The sequence below is a fragment of the Pristiophorus japonicus genome, chromosome 14 (genome assembly GCF_044704955.1).
Source record: "Pristiophorus japonicus isolate sPriJap1 chromosome 14, sPriJap1.hap1, whole genome shotgun sequence".
NCBI lineage: Eukaryota > Metazoa > Chordata > Chondrichthyes > Pristiophoridae > Pristiophorus > Pristiophorus japonicus.
Window position 1 is genome coordinate 93508737 of NC_091990.1, and position 26015 is coordinate 93534751.

The 26015-nt window shown below is 46.1% G+C and overlaps 1 protein-coding gene across 3 annotated transcripts in view; it reads right to left on the reverse strand.

The window, feature by feature from the left end:
* Positions 1 to 325: 325 nt before the first annotated feature.
* Positions 326 to 26015, reverse strand: part of LOC139279988 (dual specificity protein phosphatase 8-like) — a 242316-nt gene continuing 216626 nt past the window's right edge. The window contains exons 1-5 of one of the 3 annotated variants that reach the window (XM_070899387.1): positions 24012 to 24340; positions 10859 to 11025; positions 7794 to 7953; positions 7170 to 7293; positions 326 to 5866 (exon numbers count right to left, since the gene is read on the reverse strand). In XM_070899387.1, the coding sequence (XP_070755488.1) occupies positions 4687 to 5866; positions 7170 to 7293; positions 7794 to 7953; positions 10859 to 11025; positions 24012 to 24078 (1698 nt within the window). In that variant the 5' untranslated portion in view covers positions 24079 to 24340 and the 3' untranslated portion in view covers positions 326 to 4686. Of the gene's footprint in view, positions 5867 to 7169; positions 7294 to 7793; positions 7954 to 10858; positions 11026 to 12941; positions 13370 to 24011; positions 24341 to 26015 lie in introns of those variants that run through there. The other 2 variants (XM_070899386.1, XM_070899385.1) reach the window with 2 other exon arrangements.

Below are 26015 nucleotides of genomic sequence, written 5' to 3' on the forward strand. Positions count from 1 at the left end.
TATAAACTGGAGGGGAGGAGGGGAGGTGGTCAGTTTGCGACAAGGCTTTAAATTGAAGATGGCAATACGTGAGCTATTTAGTTCCCCAATAACAACAGGAGTTTTCAACAGTTTCACAAAGCAACTCTGTCATGGCAAATAATTTGGTCAACTAGTGCGACTGACGCCCCTTTTCAATAATACTTCACCCTCCCTCAAAAGGACAAGGATGGCCAGGGTGAAGAGGGCAGGAAGTTACACAGAGAATTCAGAAGTGGCTTTGCAGTGATGGTTTGAAAGTCACTGACAGGGACCGAATGTTCCATTCTAGAACATTGAAGATATGGGTGTTTTACTCTAGAACAGAACTAAAAAAATTGAGCTCCCTCGAGCGGGCCGGGGATAAAAAAATAAATATCAGAAAGACAAACTCAGGATCATTCATTTATTATTTTTAAAAAGGCTGCACACCGCTTAGACTGGCAATACTGTCTCAACAGTTCAGGAAGCGCATCTCCATTAAAAGAAAATGGTTTCCTTTCTTATTTTCTGTAAATTGCGGTGAAACACACCATCATGTCATCGGCATATGAGGTCACCACGACAACAATGATGTGTGGTTTTCCCTCCCCCCTCAAAAACAGCATCATATAAATTTCAGGATGTTAGTATTTGAAGAAAATAGGGATGATTGTCCTCTGCTTTGGGCCAGAGACCATTCAGTTCCCAGGTACAAAACAGGGGGTAAAAATAGAACGCAGTCCTGTGCTGCTGTGGTCTTTGTCCACTGAGCGTTGCCCAGGCAGTGCTAGGCTTTCCCATGGAAGTCAGATGGCAAAGTGATGTAATGCCACTTTCTGCCTCATTCTCCTCCCCCAATGGCAGTGGGTTCCCATTAGGAAACATAAGAACCCCAGAAGCAGGCCTCGGGTCCTACACACAGCCCTGCACAGATTGGGACATTGAAACGAGTAGGCCGTTCAACTCGAGCCAGTTCCACCGTTCAATTAGATCATGGCTGATCTGCGCCACAACCCCATTACCCGCCTTTGAGGATCTCACAAGGAGCAGGCAGCAAGAAGGAGCCCAGAAGGTTAAGTACTCCTGTTTGCACCAAATATCCAAAAATGCCTGCAGAGCTGGAGGCCTTCTAACCGGTAATTTTGAACAGCACTCCAATACCATCGCTGCAGGCCTCAGGCCTATAGCACAGGCTGGTTTCCCATCCTGATTCTGAGCCCAACAAGATGACCTGATCCCAGAATTACAGGAGGGTTCAGTACATTTTTGGTGAGACTCATTTCGGGTGCGCTTTGTCTCATTAGCACCCAAGTGAAGGCAGTGGCGGGAGTGGGGAGCAGGTGGGTGAATGATGCAAAAATTTAGCCCTGAAAACTCAAAACCTCACAAACAACATACAACTCTTTGGCAAAGATGAACAAAGTTGAACTCTACTTCAGATCAGCCATGATCTAAGTGAATGGCGGAACAGGCTCAAGGGGCTGAATGGCCTACTCCTGTTCCCATGCTCTTACTTGCCCTGAACACCTGCAGTAAATCAGATGGGAACATAAAGTATTAAGTGTTAAAGAATTAAGTGGGGTTTTTTTGAAGACTTTGCTTGGTGCCATTATTTCTGATAAGGAGTTAAAAAAACATAATTGTAATGTCACAATGACAGGTGGATAAAACAAGGAGAATTGTGCTGTTTACTCAACGGCATGCATGAAATGTGACTGTTCCATGGTTGTGATAATACCCTGATTTAAAAGCAGATAAAAATGGGATTCAAGAGTTGGTTCAATAAGAGAATCAAATTCATCAGTGCAACATCAACAGGTTCCACCATAAGCCCATTGACTCAACTACTGCAATTTGCCATCATAAAACTCCTTACTCATTCAAACCATCTGATTGCCTTATGTGTGGTCATTAACTGTAGGTGGCTTGTGCTGGGTGGGTTTGACATGCTTAACAAAGGAAGTGTTAAGAATCGCCATTTTCTTTCATTATTTTTAATGGTGGCAATACCCCCCATCTTCCTAGCCCCGTGCCTGGAAATGAGAAAACTGGTGAATATCCCTCTCCCGGGATGCCATCAGTGTTCCTACAGCTAGCCAGCAGGAAGAGCCCGAGATTGCTCAGGCATGACTTCTCCCTGCACCCGCCACTCGCCCCCCACCTTCCCCAAAAACAGGGAGACACTGCCCCTTCCGCGGGTTATTTGACTGCTTAACTGTGCAGAGTGCGACTCAAACCTGCTTCAGCCCTCACCCCACAGTACCATTCTTGCCATTGTACCATCCCCCCTTTTAAAATAAAGCTTTTAAGTAAATATTGCAACATCAAGTCAGCCAAAGAATGACTCGGTGCTTATGAATTGCAACTGCATTCTCTCTGAATGCGGGCAGCGTTGTAAGAACTTTTTAAATCAGAACTGCATTCATTGGCAAACAGCTAGAGCAAAGGAATTCCTCACTAGGAAAGGCAGAGTCCAGATCTCAGGATTTTCTGATATTCCCACATGGGTTTCCCTGTGGGAGAGGTGGAGGATGTTTGGAAAGATAGGATGTCTATCATTCGGATGGGAAGAGTCCCTGCATGCCTCGACTGAAACTATCTGGTGGGATGACAGTCGGAGTAACGCTGGCACACCTGCGGAAAGATCCATTGCTCAAATCTTGCCGGCCAAAGGAGGGAGCAGTTATGATAAGACCCCCATCTACCCGCAATAACAAGCCAAAAACTGGCAGTCATTTCCCCCAATGTTTAAATAGCCAACAGGTCTCCCATGGGATTATACACAACTCTTTGTACACAGTACTTTGCAGGGCAGCGGACAACGAGGGGACAGAGCTGAAGGCAGACCGGGAAAAGAGGGGTCAGAGGGGATCACGTCACCATGGAAGAGAAGGGGTTTTGAAGGCAAACAGGCGAGGCAGAGGTGTTGAGGGAGGAAGTTTTAGAATGAGAGTTCAAATCCCACCCAGGCTGTTTAAGAAATGGAATTGTTTTTAAAAAATCTGGAAATAAAAAGCTGGGATGAGTAAAAAGTGACCACGAAGTTGTCGGATTGTCGTTATAAACCCAACTGGTTCACTAAGGTGCTTTTGGGAAGAAAATCTGCCTTTCTTGCCTGGGCTGACCTGTATGCAACTCCAGGCCTACACCAACTTGGTTGACTCTTAACTGTCCTCTGAAATGGTCTAGCAAGTCGCTCGGTTGTACCAAAGCCACTACACTTCAGCAGTTCGAGAAGAGGGTCTACCACCACCTTCTCCGGGATGAACACGGGATGCTGGCCTTGCCGGTGACGCCTACATTCCGAGAACTAATTTAAAATGAAGAGACAGCGAATTGATTTTTCAAAACAGCGAAATGTAAAATATAAGTAACTATGATGCTTTTTTTTTCTCGCAGTGAGGCAGCAAAGCCAGATAAAAATATCGCATAAATATTGATCTCTGAGCACAGCCATCAATCCTTCAGCAATGCAGCCACCAAGCATCTGACCAGCATTGCTCAGTTAGAAACAAGTTACATTGAAAAAGCCAGCTCCTCCTGCAGCCAGGCTGGACCAGAAATTATTTGTTTCTTTGCGTGTTTACAATAAGCTCTTCCCCGTCCAGATGCTAAGGGAGATAGGGGGACAAGCAACATGGCGGAGAGAAGAAAAAATATATCATGCAGCTCCCGACAGGGCACCGTTGCTATTGGGAGCTCCCCAGCATGGCCTTCCAACGGGTGCTTATCGGCATGTGTCGCGGTGACGTTGCTACAGATTTGCGCCAGATGAAACGGACATGCGCAACTGGCATTCGGCGAGTCACCAGACTTGAAGTCCAGCGACAATGAGTATTTGAGGCTCTCCCAGACGCGTTCCCTTCCCCAAAATCACAAAAATCCCCGTAAATCAATCAGTTTAAAAACCTGAGATGATTTTTTGTTGTTGTTTGTTTTCTTTTGTATTGTGGTTGCAGCTCGTGTACATTTCACAAACAAGGTGGAGAGGGAGGGGAGGGGGGGAAAGAAAAAGCCTTTTTTAATTTTTACTTTTATTCAAACCTGAGGTATTTGCATCAAGCAGCCAGGATATCTTTAAACTATTTAAAAACATTTAAATCAGCCATAATAATAGATACACCACTATTTACATTATATTAACGTCTGCATCCATTCGCATTCGATTCATACAGGTTATCTCATACAAGGTACTTTTCCAGCCTTTAGTGTCGCAGTCTACATTTGAACTGGCTCAGTCACATACAAGGAAGGTCAAAGTGCAATAAATGGCCTTCGCAGGTAGCAGTCCTGTGCAGACCAAGGTATGATGCGAAAACAAAGAAACATAAAACACAAAAAATATATAATTAATAAGATAAAACCAGACTTTCTTTTTTTTGAGTATTGCTTGAAGTACTTAAATACCGCACTGTACAACTTTAAATGGGGTGGCCAGTTCCCTCATCTTTCACCATTGCCAGAATGTGTGTGGAGAAATAAATTAGCTTTTCTAAAAATGTTCAAGACAAGTCTCAAGTGAAGCATCAATCCACTTTCTGTATCATGAGAGAAAAACATTTACCGCGCTTTTGTTTTTTTTTAAAAAAAGGATGAAGTCCGCAGCTTCCGAATTGTCTACTTTCAGACGATAAATAAACACAGTTCCTCCCTTTCACCCAGTAAAAATAGCCATTCCCAACACTGTCACGACACCTCAATGATCTCCATACTGCCGGAGAAGCTGGACTGTTTGCCTATTTTCCCCAGGTCTTCCCTCGACCTGCTCTCGGACATGCCGTCCTCGAACTCCATCTGGCAGCTCCGCCTCTTGAACTGTTTCTCCATGGCGCCCTCCTCGTGCCAGCTCCGCCTAGTGTCCCTTGGCTCGGGCTGCTTCTCGCGCAGGCGGACCGCACCGTACTGCTCGCAGCCGTTCGGCGCGGCGTTGCAGCCGAAGGAGGAGTACGAGGGGGCGCCGCCGCTGTACAGGTTGGCGCCTCCCCCCATGTGACCGGACTGGGAGTCTGTGCTAAAGTACCACGGAGTGTTGACAGAGGGGGCTGTTGGGGCAGGGGATTGTACCAGTTCCGAATGCTTGCCCCACCGGTTAATGCCATTGTTCCCCAAAGGGAGCTGCTGGGCGCTAGGAATATTCAGCAGCAGCGCCTGCTTCAAGTTGTCCTCCACGCTGTTGCCCTTGTGGATTGGGCAGGGCAGGCCGGTCCTGGTTAAGTTTAAACTCAAGGGGTGCACGGGCGAGCTCGAGAGGCTGCCGTTGTGCTTTGGCTTGCGCCTCTGCCGAGCTTTCGATTCGGCACCGAAGTCTGACCCCACGGGCTTTTCTGGACTGTCCAGGCTCGCCGGGTACTGCTCAAAGCCGGGGCTGCCCATTTTGACCTCCAATTTGCAAAGCTTCGGGATGTCGTCGGAATCCATCGGTGTGGCGGCCTTGCTGAAACTGAAGCTGGTGCTCGGCGAGTAAGACGACTTGATGTCCAGTGAGAAAGAGCGCTTGAGGCGGTTTGTGTCCTGAATGCGCTCTGTGGAGAGATGGAGGCCATTGAGGCCCTGTTGCAAGGTAATGTGCGATGCGTTCTTGCAATCGGCCCCACTGCTCTCCGAATCGCCGCACTGCTGGCTTGCATCTTTCTGCGCGGCTTGCCCCGTTGTCTCGGAGGCAGAGAGGACAGGACACGTCCTTTCCCAGATGCCTCTGCAGACGTCAGCCACCTCCTTGTCGACTTCCTCTTCCGGCCTGTCTGCCTGAGGCTTCAGGGAGCTCATGGACCGGACTTTTAGAGGCTTCAGGCTCTTTTCGTACTCCAGCAGCTGCCCCATGAAGTTGAAATTGGGAGATATCGACGGCCTTCGATCCTTGACAAACCTTTAACAAGAACACAAAGACGCTAAGCTGCTGCTTTCAGTCACACATTAGTGCGTCCAGCCTAGAAACTGGATTCAGTAAAGCCACCACCCAGACCCTGCAGAATAGTCAGTGACAATGAGCCACACAGCCCACCCGATTCATTGAATAATCCTTTCCTCATATTTCCATTCACTTATTAATCTGCAATAAAACATTTCTAAGTAGTTTCCTGCATCCTATTCATTGCAACCGAAGATTTCAGTTGGTTATTATTAAAATTTATAGCAATTTCGTCAATTGTTGGAATAATGGGCTGGATTTCCTCCCCTGGATTCGGGCACATCCCTGGCACAGAGAGAGGCTTGTGCCAGAGACGCCCCATATACTCCAGCTGACAAGCTACCTGATAAAAGACAGCTTTGTCCCATTGACATTTTCCTGCTGGATAGAGGGGTCTGTGGGCAGCTGTGCTCCGTGTGCTTGGGCAGGGCCCGGGTATCTTCACACCGTGAAGCATCCCCTGAACGCTGGCGGCCAACGAGCTGCTGGGAGGTTCCTGCAGTACAAATGGGATAGCGCAGCAGGCAGAGGACGTGCTTCCCTCATTTGCGCACTGCTGACGTCCACCGGTCTGCATATAGGCGAACGGTTTGTTCCCTGATGGGGCCCGTGGCAGAGTGCCTCCCCGATTACCTTTTTATCTCTGCCTGCACCAGCCCCTCCCCCCACCCCCAACACCCCCACCCCCACCCCCAGATCGGTTGTAAAATCGCATGGGGGGGGGGGGGGGGAGGCATCAAGTATGGCATATGACAGCTGACCATGTAACATGGGCAGTTTGTAGTAATATGCTGTGGCCGTGCCTCCTCACCAACGCACACGCTCAGTGGGCAGTGCTGAGCCAGACCTACCACTCACATCACCAGCCTCAGCTCACACACAGTCAGTACTGCTGTTGCTAGCCCAATACTGGCACGTCATGTCACACAGCCTGCCCTGTCGCGCGCTCTCATTCACACTCACAAATACAGTCAGTACTGCTGTTCCCTTTATTTTATCAAGCTGTTTCATCTAAACTAGGTAACAGGCAATGTGCAAGTCATAATGGCACGATCATCCATCAATGCATTTGCCTCTCCTGCCGTCAGACTGAATGGCTCACAACTGAACACCATGTTGGTGGAGTCATATTTTGGCTGGAATGTAGTGAAGTGCTTCTCACAAGCACCATCAAAAAGATGGGAGGAAGGAAAAAAACAAAGAATTCAACATGGCAGTGATCAGGCCACATAGCTTGCAGTGGAGGGCTGGCATCATTTACCTGTAAGCATCATCTGAGGACAGGCCCATGGTCTTCATAATGTAGGCGATGGCGACGGTGGCTGATCGAGAGATCCCAGCCAAACAGTGAACAAGCACTCGGCAGTTGGAGACCTTGGCTTTGTCTAGGGAGAAGCAGAGAACAGTTTGAGTGGAATGTGCCAGTCACCTTCCTACACTCAATATTCTACCCCACACCATGCGGAACCAGAAACTGCGTTAGCGGAAAGTGGAAACATTCCATAAAGCAGTTTATCTCACAGCATCAGGATCAAACACTTAGAGCCAACCCAAGGGTTAGGCTGTGGCTCCACTTCTACTGCTCTGCTGACTCCATCTTCCCAGTTACTTATCACATGGGAACAGTCAGTGGGTTCACTACCATATCTCTCCCTACTTGGAGCAAATGGCTAGAACAAGCATTTAAGAATGTGTTAACACAATGGGCTGATTGTACACACAATCAATTTATTTTTCTATTTCCACTCTCTCCTTTCCTAAGGTAGTGATTCACATTGAGGCACGGTCCCTCTGCATTGTGCTGGGTGTTATCCCAACACTATCACAGCCCACTATAACAACTAGTGGCATTAAAATGATGCTGAAACCACGTCTGCGTATTTACCTATGAAATCGACAGATTCATCCAACCAGGGCAGAAGCTTTTCGCAATAGTTGTCATTGACTGGAATGCGCATGAAGTGACTCTCTGAGATGAAGTCTGGCTTGGGACAAGAGTTGCTGGCATTAAGAACGTATGTGATTCCATTCTGTACCATTAAGTCCTGCAACATAAAAATAATTACAGATTAATATAAATGTATAATAATCAAAACATATTTTCCAATCCCATTTCTGGAATTTTTGGGGTAACACTATTTTATAGGCAATCATCTGACTGTCTTTCACTACAGCGCCATCTCAGCATCTTTTTCCCAGCCCCAAACCAGAAGGGATGAGGCATTCAAAAGCCCTTTGTGTGTATCTGTGACACTGGTCTGCTCTCACACACACGAGCAGATCAATTGCAGAATTTAGGAAGAATTTCTTTACACAGAGAGGGGTGAGATTGTTGAGATTGTGGAACTCACTGCTACATGGAGTGTTTGAAGCAGATAGCATTGATGCATTTAAAAATCCACAAACAGGCACCTTCCACCCCTTCAACTGGAGTTCAGGACTGGAATATCGATCCTTCATAGAAACATCTGTGAACTCATCCCTTTTGGTGTGGAAGCAAGTCATCCTCGTTCGAGGGACTGCCTATGTTGATTTAAAGGTAAGTTTGATTTAAGGGTATCCGTGAGGGGGAAGGGAATCGAGTGGGGGAGGGGGCAGGATGGGAAGAGGTAATTAGTATGTAGAATACAATGACCGACATAGACCAGTTGGGTCTCATGGTCTGTCTCTGTACTGTGGCTTCGATGTAATTCCGTCAATGTTACAGCAGCAGAGTAGCTTCAAGTAAATTGCTGCCCTATATTTTTTATCTTCAATGTAGCAACTGCAAACCAGACCACTGCTGTGTTTCTTTTTTAATTGTGAAAATGACTGGGTGACCACCACTGAAAGCAGTTCAAAAGCCGTGTGACTTGCCACTCCCACTCTGCATTAAAGCAAACCCACTGACTTACAATTCCTCTGGTCACAGAATGACTGGGTTTTGTGTAATTCCCCAACTGGAATTTTATAGCATACACCCAGCCTACTCGTCGCCAGTACCAACAAAAGGTCGCCTTCTTCCCTTTTTTAGATGCTGACTGGCTCGCTGTATATGTCACATTTCCCATTTTTATTTCAGATTTTCAGCATTCGCCGTTTTCTTTTAAAATTAGATGCTTCCTTTGGTTTAGTAATATATTTGTTTTGCCCTTGCTACGTCTCCCTGCCACATGCACCATAGCCTACTCCTAAGTCTCTATTAACTCTAATTCTATAAGTAGACATTAAGAAGCCTCTATTAATAAACTACTAGGTCTGCAATGATATACTCTCCCTCCTAGGGTTTCCAACCACCCCAGATTGCTCTAAGGATAAATCTTCAGGTCACTGCTGCGTGCAACCCAGGAGAAAATTCACAGTGGCATTAAAAAAAAGTGTGCATATTTTTCATTTTCGTTTATTAGTTATCAAAATATTGGAGAAGGATAAAAAAGGCTGGACGGGGCAGTTGGAGGTGAGAGGTCATGTGATGAAACCTTCAGGCACTCGTCCAACTAGAGTTGGCAACCCTACTCCCTTCCAATGTGGGAAAAGGGCTTGGGCTTGCTTGATACCATCGTATTAACATGATTGAGTTTGGTGAAATCACATTTGGTGAAACCTGGCTGGACGCCTGAAATCCTTGCAGGCAGTTAAGGAGAAGCGGAGTGACCCGCTGCTGTCCATCGTCACTGCGGACCAGCTGTTCACCCTCCCATCGCAAAGGAATCGAGTTATTACTGTAGACATGCACAACCCGCACATCCCTGTCATAGATGTGATAACATTCCTCGGGAGATACATCGATGACATTGGAATATCACCTGGAGTACTGCGAGCAGTTCTGGGCACTTCACTGTTGGAAGGATATATTGGCCTTGGAGGGAGTGCAGCGTAGGTTTACCAGAATGATGCACAGACTTCAAGGGTTAAATTACGATGTAAGATTACACAAATTAGGGTTGTAATTTCTGGAATTTAGAAAGTTAAGGGATGATTGAAGCGTTCAAGATATTAAGGGGAACGGATAGGATAGAGAGAGAGAAACTTTGCAGAGAGTGGGGCATGGCCTCAAAGGGCTGAATGGCCTCCTTCTATGCTGTACCCATTCTATGACTGCTCCATACACAGACGTTGGAAGCAGCCAGGCTTATCCTCCATTTTGTAGATAGTTTCAGCACACTCTGACACATTCTTTGGGCAGGAAATTATTTCTTGCAAAAGCTCCAAGGTAATGGCCATAATAGCCACTGTAGTGTCACACTGCATGTGTCCACAAAGGAATTAATGACCATGTACTGGTAAAGTGATGGCCATAATTATCAAGCAATTAAGTCATTACTAAGTATACAAAGGGAAGATAAATCATCATATGGTGTGTTAAAACAAGATTATCAGATGCTAAAATGAGCTGCTGAGGTGATTTACACCCCACTAGCACTGAATAACAGAGCCCGAAGCAAACTGAACATCTGCCAGAATCAGACCTGCAGTGGATGTAGCATGACCTCTGAACTATGCTGTAATATGTACCCGCTGGGTCAGAGCACAGAATTCAGTCAGTTTACGTTGGCAATGGAACGTGAAAGTGTAACTGCTGATTCTGATCAGCTCACCGACAGCCAACATGAACCAGCAGGGCTATGGAGATAGAGCAAAGGAACTAGGACTAATTGGACAGCATTTTCAAAAAGCTGACACAGGCACGGTGGGCTGAATGACCGCCTTCTGTGCTGCAAGATTCTATGAACAACAACTTGCATTTATATAGAACCTTTAACGTAGTAAAATGTCTCAAGACGCTTCACAGGAGCATGATTAGACAAAATTTGACACTGAGTCACATAAGGAAATATTAGAAAAGATGATCAAAAGCTTAGTCAAAGAGATCGAGTTTAAGAAGCATCTTAAAGGAGGAGCGAGAGGCAAGAGAGGTTTAGAGAGGTAATTCCAGAGCTTACACATAACTTGGTTGAAATGTAAATTTACCTTATTTAGCACATCTTTCTGCGACCCCAAGTACAAATGTGGAAGGATTCGAGTAGGACCAATGTTGGCGACAGGTAGGCATGGTTGAGAGATGCTCATTGGCAGGATAGTGGTGGGCTTGCCCTCACAGAGGCCTGGGAAACAGGATGAAAATGCAGCAAATCCCCCTGGAAGAAAAAAAAGCAAACATGATTCCATTGTTACCTCAAACTACCTGGTGATTGTCTATCTCACAACAACCCACAACAGGCACGGGTCCAACGCACATCTCCGTCAGTTTAATTTAACTAGGCTAGGACCAGGCTCGACACGTGAAAAGCAACTGGAAGGCCTTCCTCCAATTCAGACTGTTTTGTGACAGGAATTCTGAGCTATAGGAGTCCTGCCAATTCACATCACACCTGATTCCGTGAGCTTTCGCCATGGATTGCAAAACTTCAAATGAACACTGCAGTCTCTTCATTGTGCAATAAATAAAGAAATACCTGCATTTATATAGCGCCTTTCATGATTACTGCATGTCCCAAAGATTTACAGCCAATGAAGTTATTTTTTTAAGTGTAGTCACTGTTGTAATGTGGGAAATGCGGCAATGCAAGCTCCCACAAATCGCAATGACCAGATAATCCGTTTTTATTAGTGATGTTCATTGGCAGATAAATATTGACCAGGACACCGGGGAGAACTCCCCTGCTTTTCTTCAAAATAGTGCCGTGGGATCTTTTACATCCACCTGAGAGCAGACCTCGGTTTAACGTCTCATCCGAAAGATGGAACCTCTGACAGTGCAACACTCCCTCAGTACTGCACTGGAATATCAGCCTAGATTTGAGTGCTCAAGTCTCTGGAGTGGGACTTGAACCCACAACCTTTTGATTCGGAGGCGAGAGTGCTACAAACCCAAAGCCATGCATGAAAGGAAGATGCTGAGATACATTTGCATAAACACACTGAAAGACTGTGGCATGCAGGAGCTGGATGAAAGGATGGGAGCTTGTCATAACAACATAAGAAATAGGAGCAGAAGTAGGCCATTTGGCCCCTCGAGTCTGCTCCGCCATTATGGACTCAGCTCCACTTCCCCGCCCACTCCCCATAACCCTTTACTCCCTTATCACTCAAAAATCTGTCTATTTCCGCCTTAAATATATTCAATGACCCAGCCTCCATAGCTCTCTGGGGCAGAGAATTCCACAGATTTACAACCCTCAGAGAAGAAATATCTCCTTATCTCAGTTTTAAATGGACGGCCCCTTATTCTAAGACCATGTCGCCTAGTTTTAATTTCCCCTCTCAGTTGTACCCTTCAAACGCGCCCTTCCACCCCCCCCCCCCCCCAATGACTTGGAACATGATTGATCCCAAAGCACCTTCACTTAGCGGGCAGCACCGCCCACCTGCCACAGAGGAGGCAACGGGCATGTGTCATGAAGAGAAAATTGAGTGTACACTTCACTGCCAGCCTCTCAATACCAGACTCACTCTGAAGTGTGTTTCCATGGGAACAGGCTGTTCCAAGCAGACCTCCTTCATGTGTGTGCTGAGACAGGGAGGCTATATGACCATGAGCAGCCATGATCATATTGAATGGTGGCGCAGGCTCGAAGGGCCGAATGGCCTATTCCTGCACCTATTTTCTATGTTTCTATGAGAGGATCTCACAACCCAAGCCTGATCTTATCCTCACACACACACACAGACTTTCCTGCACCAATCATTAGATAGCATCAGAAGCACCAATTTTGGCTGATTTCCCCCCGCCCCCTACACACACACACACTCTTCCTCACCCAAAGGCACTGAGGCCAACTGCACCACCCTTACTACCCTCCCAGCTAAGATCATGGACCAGGAATCGGACCTGGGACCTTCCAGGTCTGTGTGGTTCAGCTAACAAAGAAAAAAATGCTGGGGGGGGAAAAAAATTGTTAAAATGTAAGAACTGCAGCTTAAACTTTCTTCAACTGTCCAGGAAAATATCGGGAAACAATAAAATAACAGAATCGCATGTCAGTCAGCAAAGCTGACAAGACGATGTCTGATGGCCGCAGGTAAATGCACCCCCTGAGTATAGGCGACCTACCTGTCTCCACTTGCAGAGAGAGAAGGCACTGCATCGTGATCGAGCAGAAAGCACTGCAGAAAGACACACGTGTGTGTGTGTGCAGCTCACTGTCTTCCATGCGACAGCCTCTCAGGTGTACACAGCTAATGACGTTATGCAAAACTGGCAGCTGAACCCACATGACCACAGAGAGTGATTCAATCTTTCCTGCTGCACTGAGTAAATTTACACAACTCTTAATGACTCATGAGAACCGCTCGGCACAAACCGCAGAACTCTCTCCCCTCTCATTGTGTTGCTAATCGACACTCCGGGAACTGCCCGTGCTGGTTAAAATGAGCTGGTGAAACTGCACACACCAAAAAACACTGACGCCATGAGCATGTGCTGAACTGGAACCCAGTCATTTTACAATTTCTACTGTTATTATTAATCCCCCAAAGTCAAAAGGTCACTGAAATATTGGTGCAGCTATAATCAGAAGATAAGTACTTGCAAAGGAAGTCTGCAATGAGGTTAAGACCAGCTTTTTTAAAATCTCTGAATTGCCTTTAAACATCTGAAAAGCAAACCATTTGTTTTCAGTTTAGGAGAGTGCAGTTTATTTAAAATTCAAACTCCTGTCAATTGCACCTGCTTTATTGCCTCATGGAAATACAAAGCTGATTTTATATTAAACCACAAAATGATCAAAACAAGAAGCACGTTCGTATCAAACGTGATAAACAGGAGTATAAAATGTTACCCTTTCAGAGTTTAAAGATAAGCTGTATCTCAGAGTGACCTCTGGTACGGGCTGTGAATTAGGACTGTGGAATTACATCAAACTTTTATTACAATGCTCTCTATTATGATACCAGTTTTTTTGCTGTTGATCTGAACTGCATGTTTTGTTGGTTAGTTAAAGGAACAGAAATACTGACAAACTGAACCCTGATCAGGCGCTTTATGATAGTGATCTTGGCGAGTTAGCAACATAATTTCAAGTTCACCCACTTAAACCTTGGCTCAGTGGGTAGCACTCTCGCCTCTAGGTCAGGAGGTCGTGGGTTCAAGTCTGGCTCTGAAGACCTGTGCACATCATCCAGAGTGGCGCTTCAGTGCAATACTGAGGGAGTGCTGCACTGTTGGAGGTGTTGTCTTTCTGGTGATACGTTAAACTGCTCCTCCACCTCACAGTCAACAAGCTCCCCGCTGGAGTGGAACTAAATTACAGAACCAGTGGGAACCTGTTCAACCTGCGCCGTCTCCAGGCCAGATCCAAGAGCACCCCAGCCTCTGTGGTCGAGCTACAGTACGCGGACAACGCCTACGTCTACAAGGCTGAACTCCAGGACATAGTCGACGTATTTACTGAGGCATACGAAAGCATGGGCCTCACGCTAAACATCCGTAAGACAAAGGTCCTCCACCAGCCTGTCCTCACCGCACAGCACTGCCCCCCAGTCATCAAGAACCATGGCACGGCCCTGGACAACATGGATCACTTCCCATATCCCGGGAGCCTCCTATCAACAAGAGCAGGCATCGACGACGAGATCCAGTGCAGCCTACGGCCACCTGAGGAAAAGAGTGTTTGAAGACCAGGCCCTCAAAACTGCCACCAAGCTCATGGTCTACAGAGTTGTAGTAATACCTGCCCTCCTGTATGGCTCAGAGACATGGATCATGTACAGCAGACACCTCAAGTTGCTGGAGAAATATCACCAACGATGCCTCCGCAAGATCCTACAAATCCCCTGGGAGGACAGGCGCACCAACATCAGCGTCCTCGACCAGGCCAACATCCCCAGCATTGAAGCACTGACCACACTTGATCAGCTCCTTCACGACAAATGAGCCAAAGGTGGGCAGCGGAAACGCTACAAGGACACCCTCAAAGCCTTCCTGATAAAGTGCAACGTCCCCACTGACACCTGGGAGTCCCTGGCCCAAAACCGCCCTAAGTGGAGGAAGTGCATCCGAGAGGGCGCTGAGCACCTCGAGTCTCAACGCCGAGAGCATGCAGAAATCAAGTGCAGGCAGCGGAAAGAGTGTACGGCAAATCTGTCCCACCCACCCCTTCCCTCAACGACTATCTGTCCCACCTGTTACAGAGTCTGTGGCTCTCGTATTGGACTGTTCAGCCACCAAAGAACTCACTTCAGGAGTGGAAGCAAGTCTTCTTCGATTCCGAGGGACTGCCTACGATGATGATGACGTTAAACTGAGGCCTCGTCTGCCCTCTCAGGTGGACATAAAAGATCCTATGGCACTATTTTGAAAAAGAGTAGGAAAGTTATCCCCAGTGTCCTGGCCAATATTTATCCTTCAACCAACATCACAAAAACAGATTATCTGCTCATTATTTCATTGCTGCTTGTGGAGCTTGCTGTGCGCAAATTGGCTGCCGTGTTTCCCACATTACAACAGTGACTACGATTCAAAAGTACATCGTTGGCTTTAAAGCGCTTTGGGATGTTCTGAGATTGTGAAAGGCACTATAAATGCAACGTTTTTCTTTCTTTGTATCTTGATGTCAGGAAAACAGGTAAAGAAAGGTCACAAGGTGCCAAGCAATAAACAGTATGCCCTGAGCATTTGTGAAAGCAATGTGTGGCGGGGAAAGTTCTGACAAGAAGCCATCACCAAGTCTACCCTTTATCACATGTACCTTCAGAAGACAGATATCTCCGCAGCTGTGATATCACCTGCAGTGAATCATACTTAACAGTAAATTAAATTGGTTACGAGAAAACAGCCTCTTTTACAATAGACCATAAAGATAAAAAGAAAAACAGTTTACGTGGGACCTTTCATATAGAAATCGAAAATGCTGGAAACATGCAGTTAGCGCAGGAAATGGATTGATAGGGTGAGGTACCTCAACAGAACAGTTCCGATCAAGGCTCCCACCCAAAACTTAAACCCATCCTTGTAGTTCAGGTGGTCAATAGGCACTTCTGTAATGTGTGAGACTTGCACTAATGCTGCCTGGTTCCTGAAAAGCAGGTAGCTCACAGCCGGCTGCAAGCCAAGTGTAAAATGCCACAGACAGCTTCAGTGGCCACTTACTTGGTCTTCTGGGCTACCAGTCTTGGTGAAGCCGAGTGGCTTGCCCCTATTGGTTTTCAGCTGGTTGCACCAATGTCTCCACTTCAGGTACACAACAGCAACTGTGCGATACAGAAGCACCAGTTCAGCTGCAGGAGGATTGAACTTCCGTTTTAGTAACATCTTTCACCTCCTCAGAATGTCCCAAAGCGCGACATGGTCAATGAAGCACTTTTCGAAGTGTAGACACTGTTGTAATTTAGGAAAACGCAGCAAGCAATTTGTACACAAGGTCCCACAAACAGCAAAGTGATAATGACCAGATAATCTGTTTTAGTTGTGGTGATAAGAGGGAGCAATGTAGGCCGAAACACAGAGAACTTGCTACTCCTCTTTGAATAGTGCCAAGGATTTCTTTTGCATCCACCTGAGTGGGCAGACGGTGCCTCAGTTTAACATCTAATGCAAAAGGCGGCACGTCTGACTGAGCAGCGCTCCCTCAGTACTGCACTGGATCACATGCTCGGGTCTCTGAGGTGTTGCTACGAAGCCACAGCCTTCTGACCCAAGAGGCAAGAACGCTATCACTGACCTATTGCCCAAGCAGCAGTATTTTCTACTTGTTCCTTCATTACAACATCCAACAGCCAGAGCTGGTAAAGGGATCAGAACAAAAAGGCCATCCATTCGGAAGGTGATGAAGTTTTCATAGTGTGTGGATAGGGAGTCTTGCCATTGAGCTGCAAGACTGGTAGGAATCTAGAGCAAAGAGTAGACTTCAGTGGGCCTAATACACAACAACAACTTGGATTTATAAAGCACTTTTAACATTGTAAAACATCCCGAGGCACTTCACAGGAGCAATACCAGACAAAATTTGACACTGAGCCACATATGGATATATTAGGAGTGGTGTCTAAAAGCTTGGACAAAGAGGTGGAGAGGTTTTAAGAAGCATCGTGAAGGTCAGAGAGACGGAGAGGTTTTAAGGAGCATCGTAAAGGAGGACAGAGGCAGAGAGGTGTAGGGAGGGCACTCCAAAGCTTAGGACCTAGACAGCTGAAGGCATGGTCACCAATGGAGGGGCAAAGGAAGTGGGGGTTGCACAAGCGGCCAGAGTTGGAGGTCCGCAGGGCTGGAGGAGGTTACAGAGATAGAGGGGCAAGGCCATGGAGGGATTTGAACAGACAGATGAGAATTTTAAAATCCAGGTGTTTTTAACCGGGTAGGTCATCGAGCACAGGAGTGATGTGAATGGGACTTGGTGCAAGTTAGGATACGGACAGTTTGGGATGAGCTCAAGCCCTACGGAACTCAAAATTCATCTTCTCTCTGCAAACCTGACCATTTTTTGCGTAGAAAACAAAAACACCAGGAAGAAATTGGCCAGTTTCCTTCTTAACCAAAATAAAACCCTGGAGTCCGGGATCCTTATAGAGCCCTGCGGCTTTATGAAAGGCTCGCCAGTTAGTCATTTTTATCCCCCCATAGTCTGTCAGTTTGCCATATGATTACTACCCAGCGCTGGCACACTCTGCAGGCTCTTAATATGCCCTCACAGGCCTTATGAGAGCTGATGCGGAAAATTGCTCTGATCTTAACAGCTGTCGCCTCAGCAGTTTCCCCTTACCCGCTCTGAAAAAAGATACTTTACATCATGACAAAGGCTAATTATTTCGGCCAGCCCTCCTGAGTGCACTGGCTGCCTGGCTCTTTGCTCGAAATCTGTGTTCGTATTTATAAAAAATAAAACATGCTTTCCCTCCCCCTCTTTCTGCAATATTTAATTTCCACTGAAACCATCTTTTTTTACACTCAGCTCAGGCCGTTCAAATAAAAAGCAGGCTTGAAACCCGGGTGCATGCAAGATACAAGTGTCTGACAGGAAAATGCAAACCTGATATATGCAAATTAAATTTGCACAAAAGTTGCAATAACAGTAAAGTGAGAAAAAAAGTAAAATTGGTGGAAAATACTGAACTGAGGACAGACAGTGCCATACATGAAAACATCTTCCCTGCTCACTGAAGGCACTGGAGTTACCATCAGCGATCCTGGGCTAGAGAAAGTCAGCAAAGGGGTCTTGCTCTCACTTGTCCCAGTTCCTGGCCTAACTGCTGATGCAGTGATGCAGCACTGTTATGTACAAATCGGAGTGTAACATTGATCCACTCAATAAACTCCCGTAATATAAACATACCTGGAGTCAATCCCCCAAAACTTCAAATACCAGGACAATGAGACAATGATGGAAGCAAGTGAAAGTTTACTGATCATGTTACTGACAAAATTGCATCTTTTACAATGAGATGCCAGATCGCTCGTGGTAAAGCAGTGTAACTAAATGGAGTGGGATTGGCAGGGTGTGAAGGCAACATCCAGGCTTGGGCTGATAAGTAGCAAGTAACATTCGCGCCACACAAGTGCTCAGCAATGAACATCTCCAAGAGAGAGCCTAACCGTCTCCCCTTGAAATTCAATGGCATTACTATCGCCAAATCCCCCACATCAATATCCGGGGGGGGGGGGGGGGGGGGGATCATCATTGACCAGAAACCTCAATTGGAATATTCTGTGGCTACCAGAGCAGGTCAGAGACTGAGTATTCTGCGGTAAGTGTCTCACCTCCTGTCTCCCCAAAAGCCTCTCCACCACCTGCAAGGCACAAGTCAGGAGTGTGATGGGATACCCTCCACTTGTCTGGATGAGTGCAACTCCAACAACACTCAAGAAGCTTGACACCATCCAGGATAAAGTAGCCTGCTTGATCGGCATCCTATCCACCAGCTTAAGCATTCATCGATAAGGTGCCACACAAAAGGTTACTGCAGAAGATAAAGGTACGCGGAGTCAGAGGAAATGTATTAGCATGGATCGAGAATTAGCTGACTAACAGAAAGCAGAGAGTCGGGATAAATGGGTCCTTTTCGGGTTGGAAATCAACGGTTAGTGGTGTGCCACAGGGATCGGTGCTGGGACCACAACTGTTTACAATATACATAGATGACCTGGAAGAGGGGGCAGAGTGTAGTGTAACAAAATTTGCAGATGACACAAAGATTAGTGGGAAAGCGGGTTGTGTAGAGGACACAGAGAGGCTGCAAAGAGATTTAGATAGGTTAAGCGAATGGGCTAAGGTTTGGCAGATGGAATACAATGTTGGAAAATGTGAGGTCATCCACCTTGGAAAAAAAGAACAGTAAAAGGGAATAGTATTTGAATGGGGAGAAATTACAACATGCTGCGGTGCAGAGGGACCTGGGGTCCTTGTGCATGAATCCCAAAAAGTTAGTTTGCAAGTGCAGCAGATAATCAGGAAGGCGAATGGAATGTTGGCCTTCATTGCGAGAGGGATGGAGTACAAAAGCAGGGAGGTCCTGCTGCAAGTATACAGGGTATTGGTGAGGCCGCACCTGGAGTACTGCGTGCAGTTTTGGTCACCTTACTTAAGGAAGGATATATTAGCTTTGGAGGGGGTACAGAGACGATTCACTAGGCTGATTCCAGAGATGAGGGGGTTACCTTATGATGATAGATTGAGTAGACTGGGTCTTTACTCGTTGGAGTTCAGAAGGATGAGGGGTGATCTTATAGAAACATTTAAAATAATGAAAGGATAGACAAGATAGAGGCAGAGAGGTTGTTTCCACTGGTGGGGGAGACTAGAACTAGGGGACACAGCCTCAAAATACGGGGGAGCCAATTTAAAACCGAGTTGAGAAGGAATTTCTTCTCCCAGAGGGTTGTGAATCTGTGGAATTCTCTGCCCAAGGAAGCAGTTGTGGCTAGCTCATTGAATGTATTCAAATCACAGATAGATAGATTTTTAACCAATAAGGGAATTAAGGGTTACGGGGAGAGGGCGGGTAAGTGGAGCTGAGTCCACGGCCAGATCAGCCATGATCTTTTTGAATGGCGGAGCAGGCTCAAGGGGCTAGATGGCCTACTTCTGTTCCTAATTCTTATGTTCTTATGTTCACTCCCTCCGCCACTGGCGTATTGTGGCTGCAGTGTGCACCATCTACAAGATGCACTGCAGCAAGTCGCCAAGGCTTCTTCAGTAGCACTTCCCAAACCCATAACTTCTACCACCTAGAAGGATGACAGCAGCAGGTGCATGGAACACCACCACTTCCAAGTGCCCCTCCAAGTCACACAGCATCCTGATTTGGAACTATATTGCCATTCTTCATTGTTGCTGGGTCAAAATGCTGGAACTTCCTACCTAACACCACTGCATCTTCACCTCATGGACAGCAGTGGCTCAAGACGAGGCCCACCACTATCTTCTCAAGAGCAACTAGGGATGAGCAATAAATGCTGGCCTTGCCAGCAACGCCCATATCCTGGAGAATTATTTTATTTTTTTAGCCTCCCTACTTTCAATTTCACTTTCTTGGTTTCTACAATATTCAGTGAGCTCAGTGCAGCCCACACGTAATAAGAATTAAAATAATCCTCGTCATTCAGTGAAATGATCAGAAGCTATGTTTTACTTTGTGATATCAAGTTCAAATTGCAATGCAATTGTTTTTAAATATTAGAAAATTAAATTTCAGTGACTCACAGCCAAGAGCAATATTGGGGATTCATGGTCATTCAAGGGAAGGAGAGGTGAGTGTATGGTCATAGAAACATAACATATTTGGATTGTACAATGTGTTGCATTAACAGAAACATTCTGAATCACACCCAGTGTAGTGTTTCAGCTCTCCTCCCCTCCCTCCCCTCCCCCCCTCCCCCCCCCCCCCCCACTGCTTCAATCTGCTCTTTTAGCTGCATTACATCACCTCCTTGATTTGACAATTACATCACATCACGAATGATGCAAAGCACAGGTGCAGGTCAAAGCCTTCGCTCCGAAAGCTTGCAATAAATCATTTGGCTGCTAGGTCAGGGTACATTCTGGGGCTGAAAATCTGCTCGACTCCTTAATTGGAAAGCTCTGCTGCTCCCACATAATACACGGATGACTGAATCAGCCAGACTGCGGCCTATTCAATTATATCCTGGTGTTCAGCTAACCTGGAGGTGGTAATCTGATAGGTCACAAATCAAGGGTGCTTGTTGCTTTTTATTTTTGGCTAAACGTCACTGTTTTCAGCAGGATTTTGGTATCAAACACTACGCAAATATAGTCAACAGCTAGTTGTAAACATTCAATGTTTATTTAATTCATTCTGAATTTAATGGGATAGATGTAGGCGTAGAAACAGGTACAACTGCCTCAGCCAGGTTAGAGCTCCTCAATAATATAAAGCAAAGCAGGACCACCAGATCACATCAACACTACAGTCATACAACAGTCTCAAATTGGCCTCCTCAACGGTATCAGAATTCACACCAATATACATATTCAAATCAGAGCTCACAGTTTTAAGTCATGGCTCATGTATTTTTTGTCATTAACCATATTTATTTTAACGTGATAACTCCTTGTTTGGGGGAATGGTTCGAAATATACCATATCAACAGAGCCCATTCTTCACATGAGTACTGAGAATGACTGTTGGCAAAATATTCCACTGTGGGGGGCATCACAACCAATGTCCACACACAATGTCCACAAAAAACGCGGGATAGTGATTACAGTGACTAGGCTTCAAAATTACTTCTTTGGCTGTGAAGCGCTTTGGGGCACCCTGAGGTGTGAAAGGTGCTATATAAACACAAGTCTTTCTTTTTAAGGATGCAAAACCTGGACAGTTTCCCCCCCACCCCCGACTCCTGCCTAATCCATCACTATCCTCAGATCAGCACATGCAAGACAGGGGTTTATATGAAAAAAGATGCACACACAAACTTCTGACCTTGACGCTTATCTACCCGTACCTGACATTCCACTGTTAACTCAACTATCCGAATGAAGGATGGATCTAAATTCAGGTGCAAAAGTAAGTCTGTTTCATAAGATAAAAATTGCAACAAAAATTGAAACCTCGTTGTTTGAATAATGTTTAATTATATGTATGTTGTATCTTATCTTTCCAAAATATGGATATGCATAATTGCCCTAAATACATGTATGGAGTGTAGCTTTCCCCCCACCGCCCCAGTTTCCTTATAAAGAAAATTTTACAAAAACACAATTAACTAACATGATCAGCTGCCTGAAAGGCTTTAATCTTGGCCCATAAATGACCCTGGAAAATGGGATACTGCAAACTGAATCGCAGCATTTGGCAAACAGTAACATGTCTCGCCAGCTCTATCCCTGGTGAGCATAGATCTTAAGCAAATTAATACGAACAGTCAACACACACATTAAGACCCTCAATAATTTGCACAATCTTCAGACGGGCCTCAAAATGAATGCAATCCAATAATGGGGTTGCAAAAAGGAAACGTGCAAAAGAACGGGGGGGGAAGGCGGAGGCGGGAGATGAGTTTTTTTTACGCAGCGTGTTGTTATGATCTGGAGTGCACTGCCTGAAAGGGTGGTGGAAGCGGATTCAATAGTAACTTTCAAAAGGGAATTGGATCTTTACTTGAAAAGGAAACATTTGCAGGGCTGCAGGGAAAGAGCAAGGGGTGTGGGACTAATTGGGAGCTTATTTAAAGAGCCGGACGGCCGGCACGGGCACGGTGGGCCTCCTTCTGTGCTGTATGATTCTATGATTTTTATACCACACAAAATAAAACATGATACTCAGTCACCCATCTCACTGTGGAGTGTTGCTGGCACAGAACAGCTGTGTGGATTGGCTACATAACGCTCACCATCCATTAAAAAGTGTGGGGTGTTTTGAGATGTTACGATGATGTGGTACCTAAGTGCAAGTAGCACTTTGTGTTAAAATAATATGAAACTTGCCTCACAAGCCTGCCTGCTGCTGGGAGAGGCACCTCAACAATAACACTTGGTTAGAGCTGGTTCAAAGCCTTCTGACTGCTGTGAGCCAGATGGATGACATCATGCTGCAGTAGGCCCCCATCTATTACTATCACTCTCAGGAGAACAGTGTGCTGCTTTACCTCTCTCACCACTCGCTCGACATCTCAACCACTTGCTATGCTCCATCAGACAAAGCTTCCCAGTTGTAAACCTTTCACCCCCCCCCCCTCCCCTCCACCCTTTAACCCCCAACACTTGTCCAGTTCTCTGACATCAGCTCAGATGTGTTGCCATGGAACTACTCCAATAAATCATTTCATCTGGAGCGGGTTTTGGCTCGATTAGATAGTGAGCTTTTGGGATGCAAATACCATTCCTGAGGCATGACATCAGTCGATCTGTGGTGTACCAGAACATGCCCTAGAGAGGCAGATACAAGCAGCAACAATCTGTGCTGATGCACAGTGCATGTGGGATATTTAAGGTTCAACATAAGCATTCAAGAAAAAAGATTTTCTCACCCTTTGTTCCCATTAGCAATAAAAAAGACAAAGACGTGATGTGTGATCACTATTGCTTTAACATGCTGTTAGTCATACACACCAAGTGTCTTGTGCAGGGTGTGCACAGTCATTACATAATTCACAAAGTATTCTCTCTCTCTCAGCTGTCACACTGTACATTATGGGTAAGATCACGTAACTCTGATGGACTGGATTTCTTGTTCAAACATTTCTGATTTCTCCATTAACCCTTCACTCTCCTGAGCTCTGTCTGCCTCGCCAAGTGTGTTATCTGGCCATCTCTGCCTGCGAATTGCAGTTGCAATGAATGAGGATATTTTAGACTGTAAACTCTGAGAACAAACCCCCGGTCAGATCGGCATGTACTGTCAGGTTACTGGCACAGGGCTCGCTGTCCACGGCAGCCCTCGACACTCACTGCAGTCACCCTTGTCCCGACACAGTATCACTCACCATTACACCCTTCCCCTGGACAGTCTCTCTGCTTCCACCTATGCCACATTTCACTACCAATTTCACACAGGTTCCAACACCAAGGACTGTTAAATATAAGACAGAGATGGTGCAAACATATACATTATATATTGCAAACGGTGCCATATATACGAGCTCTGGCTTCAGGTTGCAGCTTAAGCTGAAAAAGTTTGCTTTGGGTTAAAGTACAAAAAAAATAAGCAGTTGACGCTTCAGACAAACCTCGGACTTCTCGACCTTCTTTTATCCGTCTCACTCTGATCTTCAATTTCATCTCCGTTTCGTACATTTTCAAAGCAGCGATCAGATATGTTGTTTTGATATTTTTAAAACGAAAGGCAACCCTGCCGGCGATGGCACGAAGAACGAGTGGTGTGTGTGTGTGTGTGCAGTAGATCAGTGTGTGTTGTGCAGTATCTCAGTGGATCAGTGTGTGTGTGCAGTGGATCAGGATATGTATGTGTGCTCTGTGCTGCCCTCCCTCTGTGTGACGCTGCAGCCTCCCCAGGCTGGACTGCACCAGGCTACATACAATACAACACTCGGCAGTCTCCCCAGCTTATGGCTCAGGCGTGTGGAGGGAGCTCTGCATTCCTGAGTCACTTTCGGGCTCAAAACGACAGGCAATGTGTTTTGGAAAAGTGCGCTGTATTTTTTTATTTTGGGGAGGGGGGGGTGATGCATGTGGTCGGAAGGAAAAGGTGCAGTTGCTGTGGGATTCCAGTTAAGATTTCCTGTTGGGTTGCTCGATGCCAATTTTTTCCCCTCCCTCCCCTCCTTTCATTTAAACTTTTCAGCATATTTGGCAGTGAGTTAATTGCTCCTTTCCTTTCTGCAATTTGCAAAATTTTCCATTGCTAAATAACGAGAGCGATTTTTTTCAAAAAAAAATCCCTCTTGTTTACTAGGAGCTGCAATGTCTAATTCTTCCCTACAAACAGCGGGGTGATCTGCAGCATTCTCCAGCAGAAGGCAGGCGAGCGGTGCAACACATGCAGGCTGCTGTTAAATGTGGGGCATTATGCATTGTGTCCCAGGCATGAATGGCACACACAGCACAAGGACACTTGTTAAACACTTTAACGCTTCAAGTGCTGCGAGGGGGTGCCCCCCCCCCCCCCCCGCTCAATACAAAAGAGGAGCAGTTTCACTTCGATGACCCTTAACCCTTTGTACTTGTGTGCAGTTTATATTGCAGAACCCCCCTCTCCTCCCCTTTAAAGCAGCTCTTTTTATACTGCAGCGAGCGCAGGGTGCATCCTGTGAATGTAACACAATCTCTGGTTTAAGTCTGGGCACCGCTGTCAGGATACAGTCAGTTTTGGTGCCAGGAGCTGCTCACTTGGCTTTCTTTGGGGCTCCGGATAGAAGCGGGTCTGAGTGAGCCTCCTGGCACAGAAAGACAAGGTCAACAGCGCTCAGCCACTGTGCAAACCCCAGTGTGACAGCACCTTGTTACAAGCTGGCAGGGCCTATGCACAACCTTCACGTTTCACCCAAGATGGCTTAATTTTGACATATCTCACTCAAACAAACCTTAGGAGGGAGGGGGGGGGGGGGAAGGGTGCTATTTCTAGCTAAGTCATAAGCATCCGGATAAAGAAGGCGTTTACAATGTTGCTATAAATAGAGGGCAGGAGGAAGGAAGCAATTAATTGCATTTATATAGCGCCTTTCACCACCTCGGGATGTCTCTCAGCGCTTTACGGCCAATGAAGAACCATTGAAGTGTAGTCACTGCTGTAATGTAGGAACGGGTAAATAGGGTTGCAATGGCTCTCAACATCTCTGATCATTGATCTAATTTCCAACTTTCCCCACTGTTTATATCCCCCTCCCGTTGCCTTGGGACCTACCACAGCCAATCCCAATAATTCCGGGTGCTGCACCTGCAGTTGCTTGGGAGTCACAACAGGAATGTTCACTTTGGATTACCCACCTTCTCCAACCACACTGCTGGTTTTACCGCCAGGCCATGCTCTCAATCCACCTGTGGGCAGAACTAAAAATGGCGGCTTGTGCCAGCCATAATTACAGGAGTAGGCCATTCAGCCCCTCCTGCCCCTTCCACCATTATATTAGATTATGGCTGGTCTGTACCTCAACTCTAGCCATCTTAGCACCATATCCTTTGACTCCCTCTCCTAATAAAAATCTATTGATTGCAGCCTTTAAAATTTCAATTAACCCAACATCCACAGACTTTTGGCGATTTCCACTCACCTT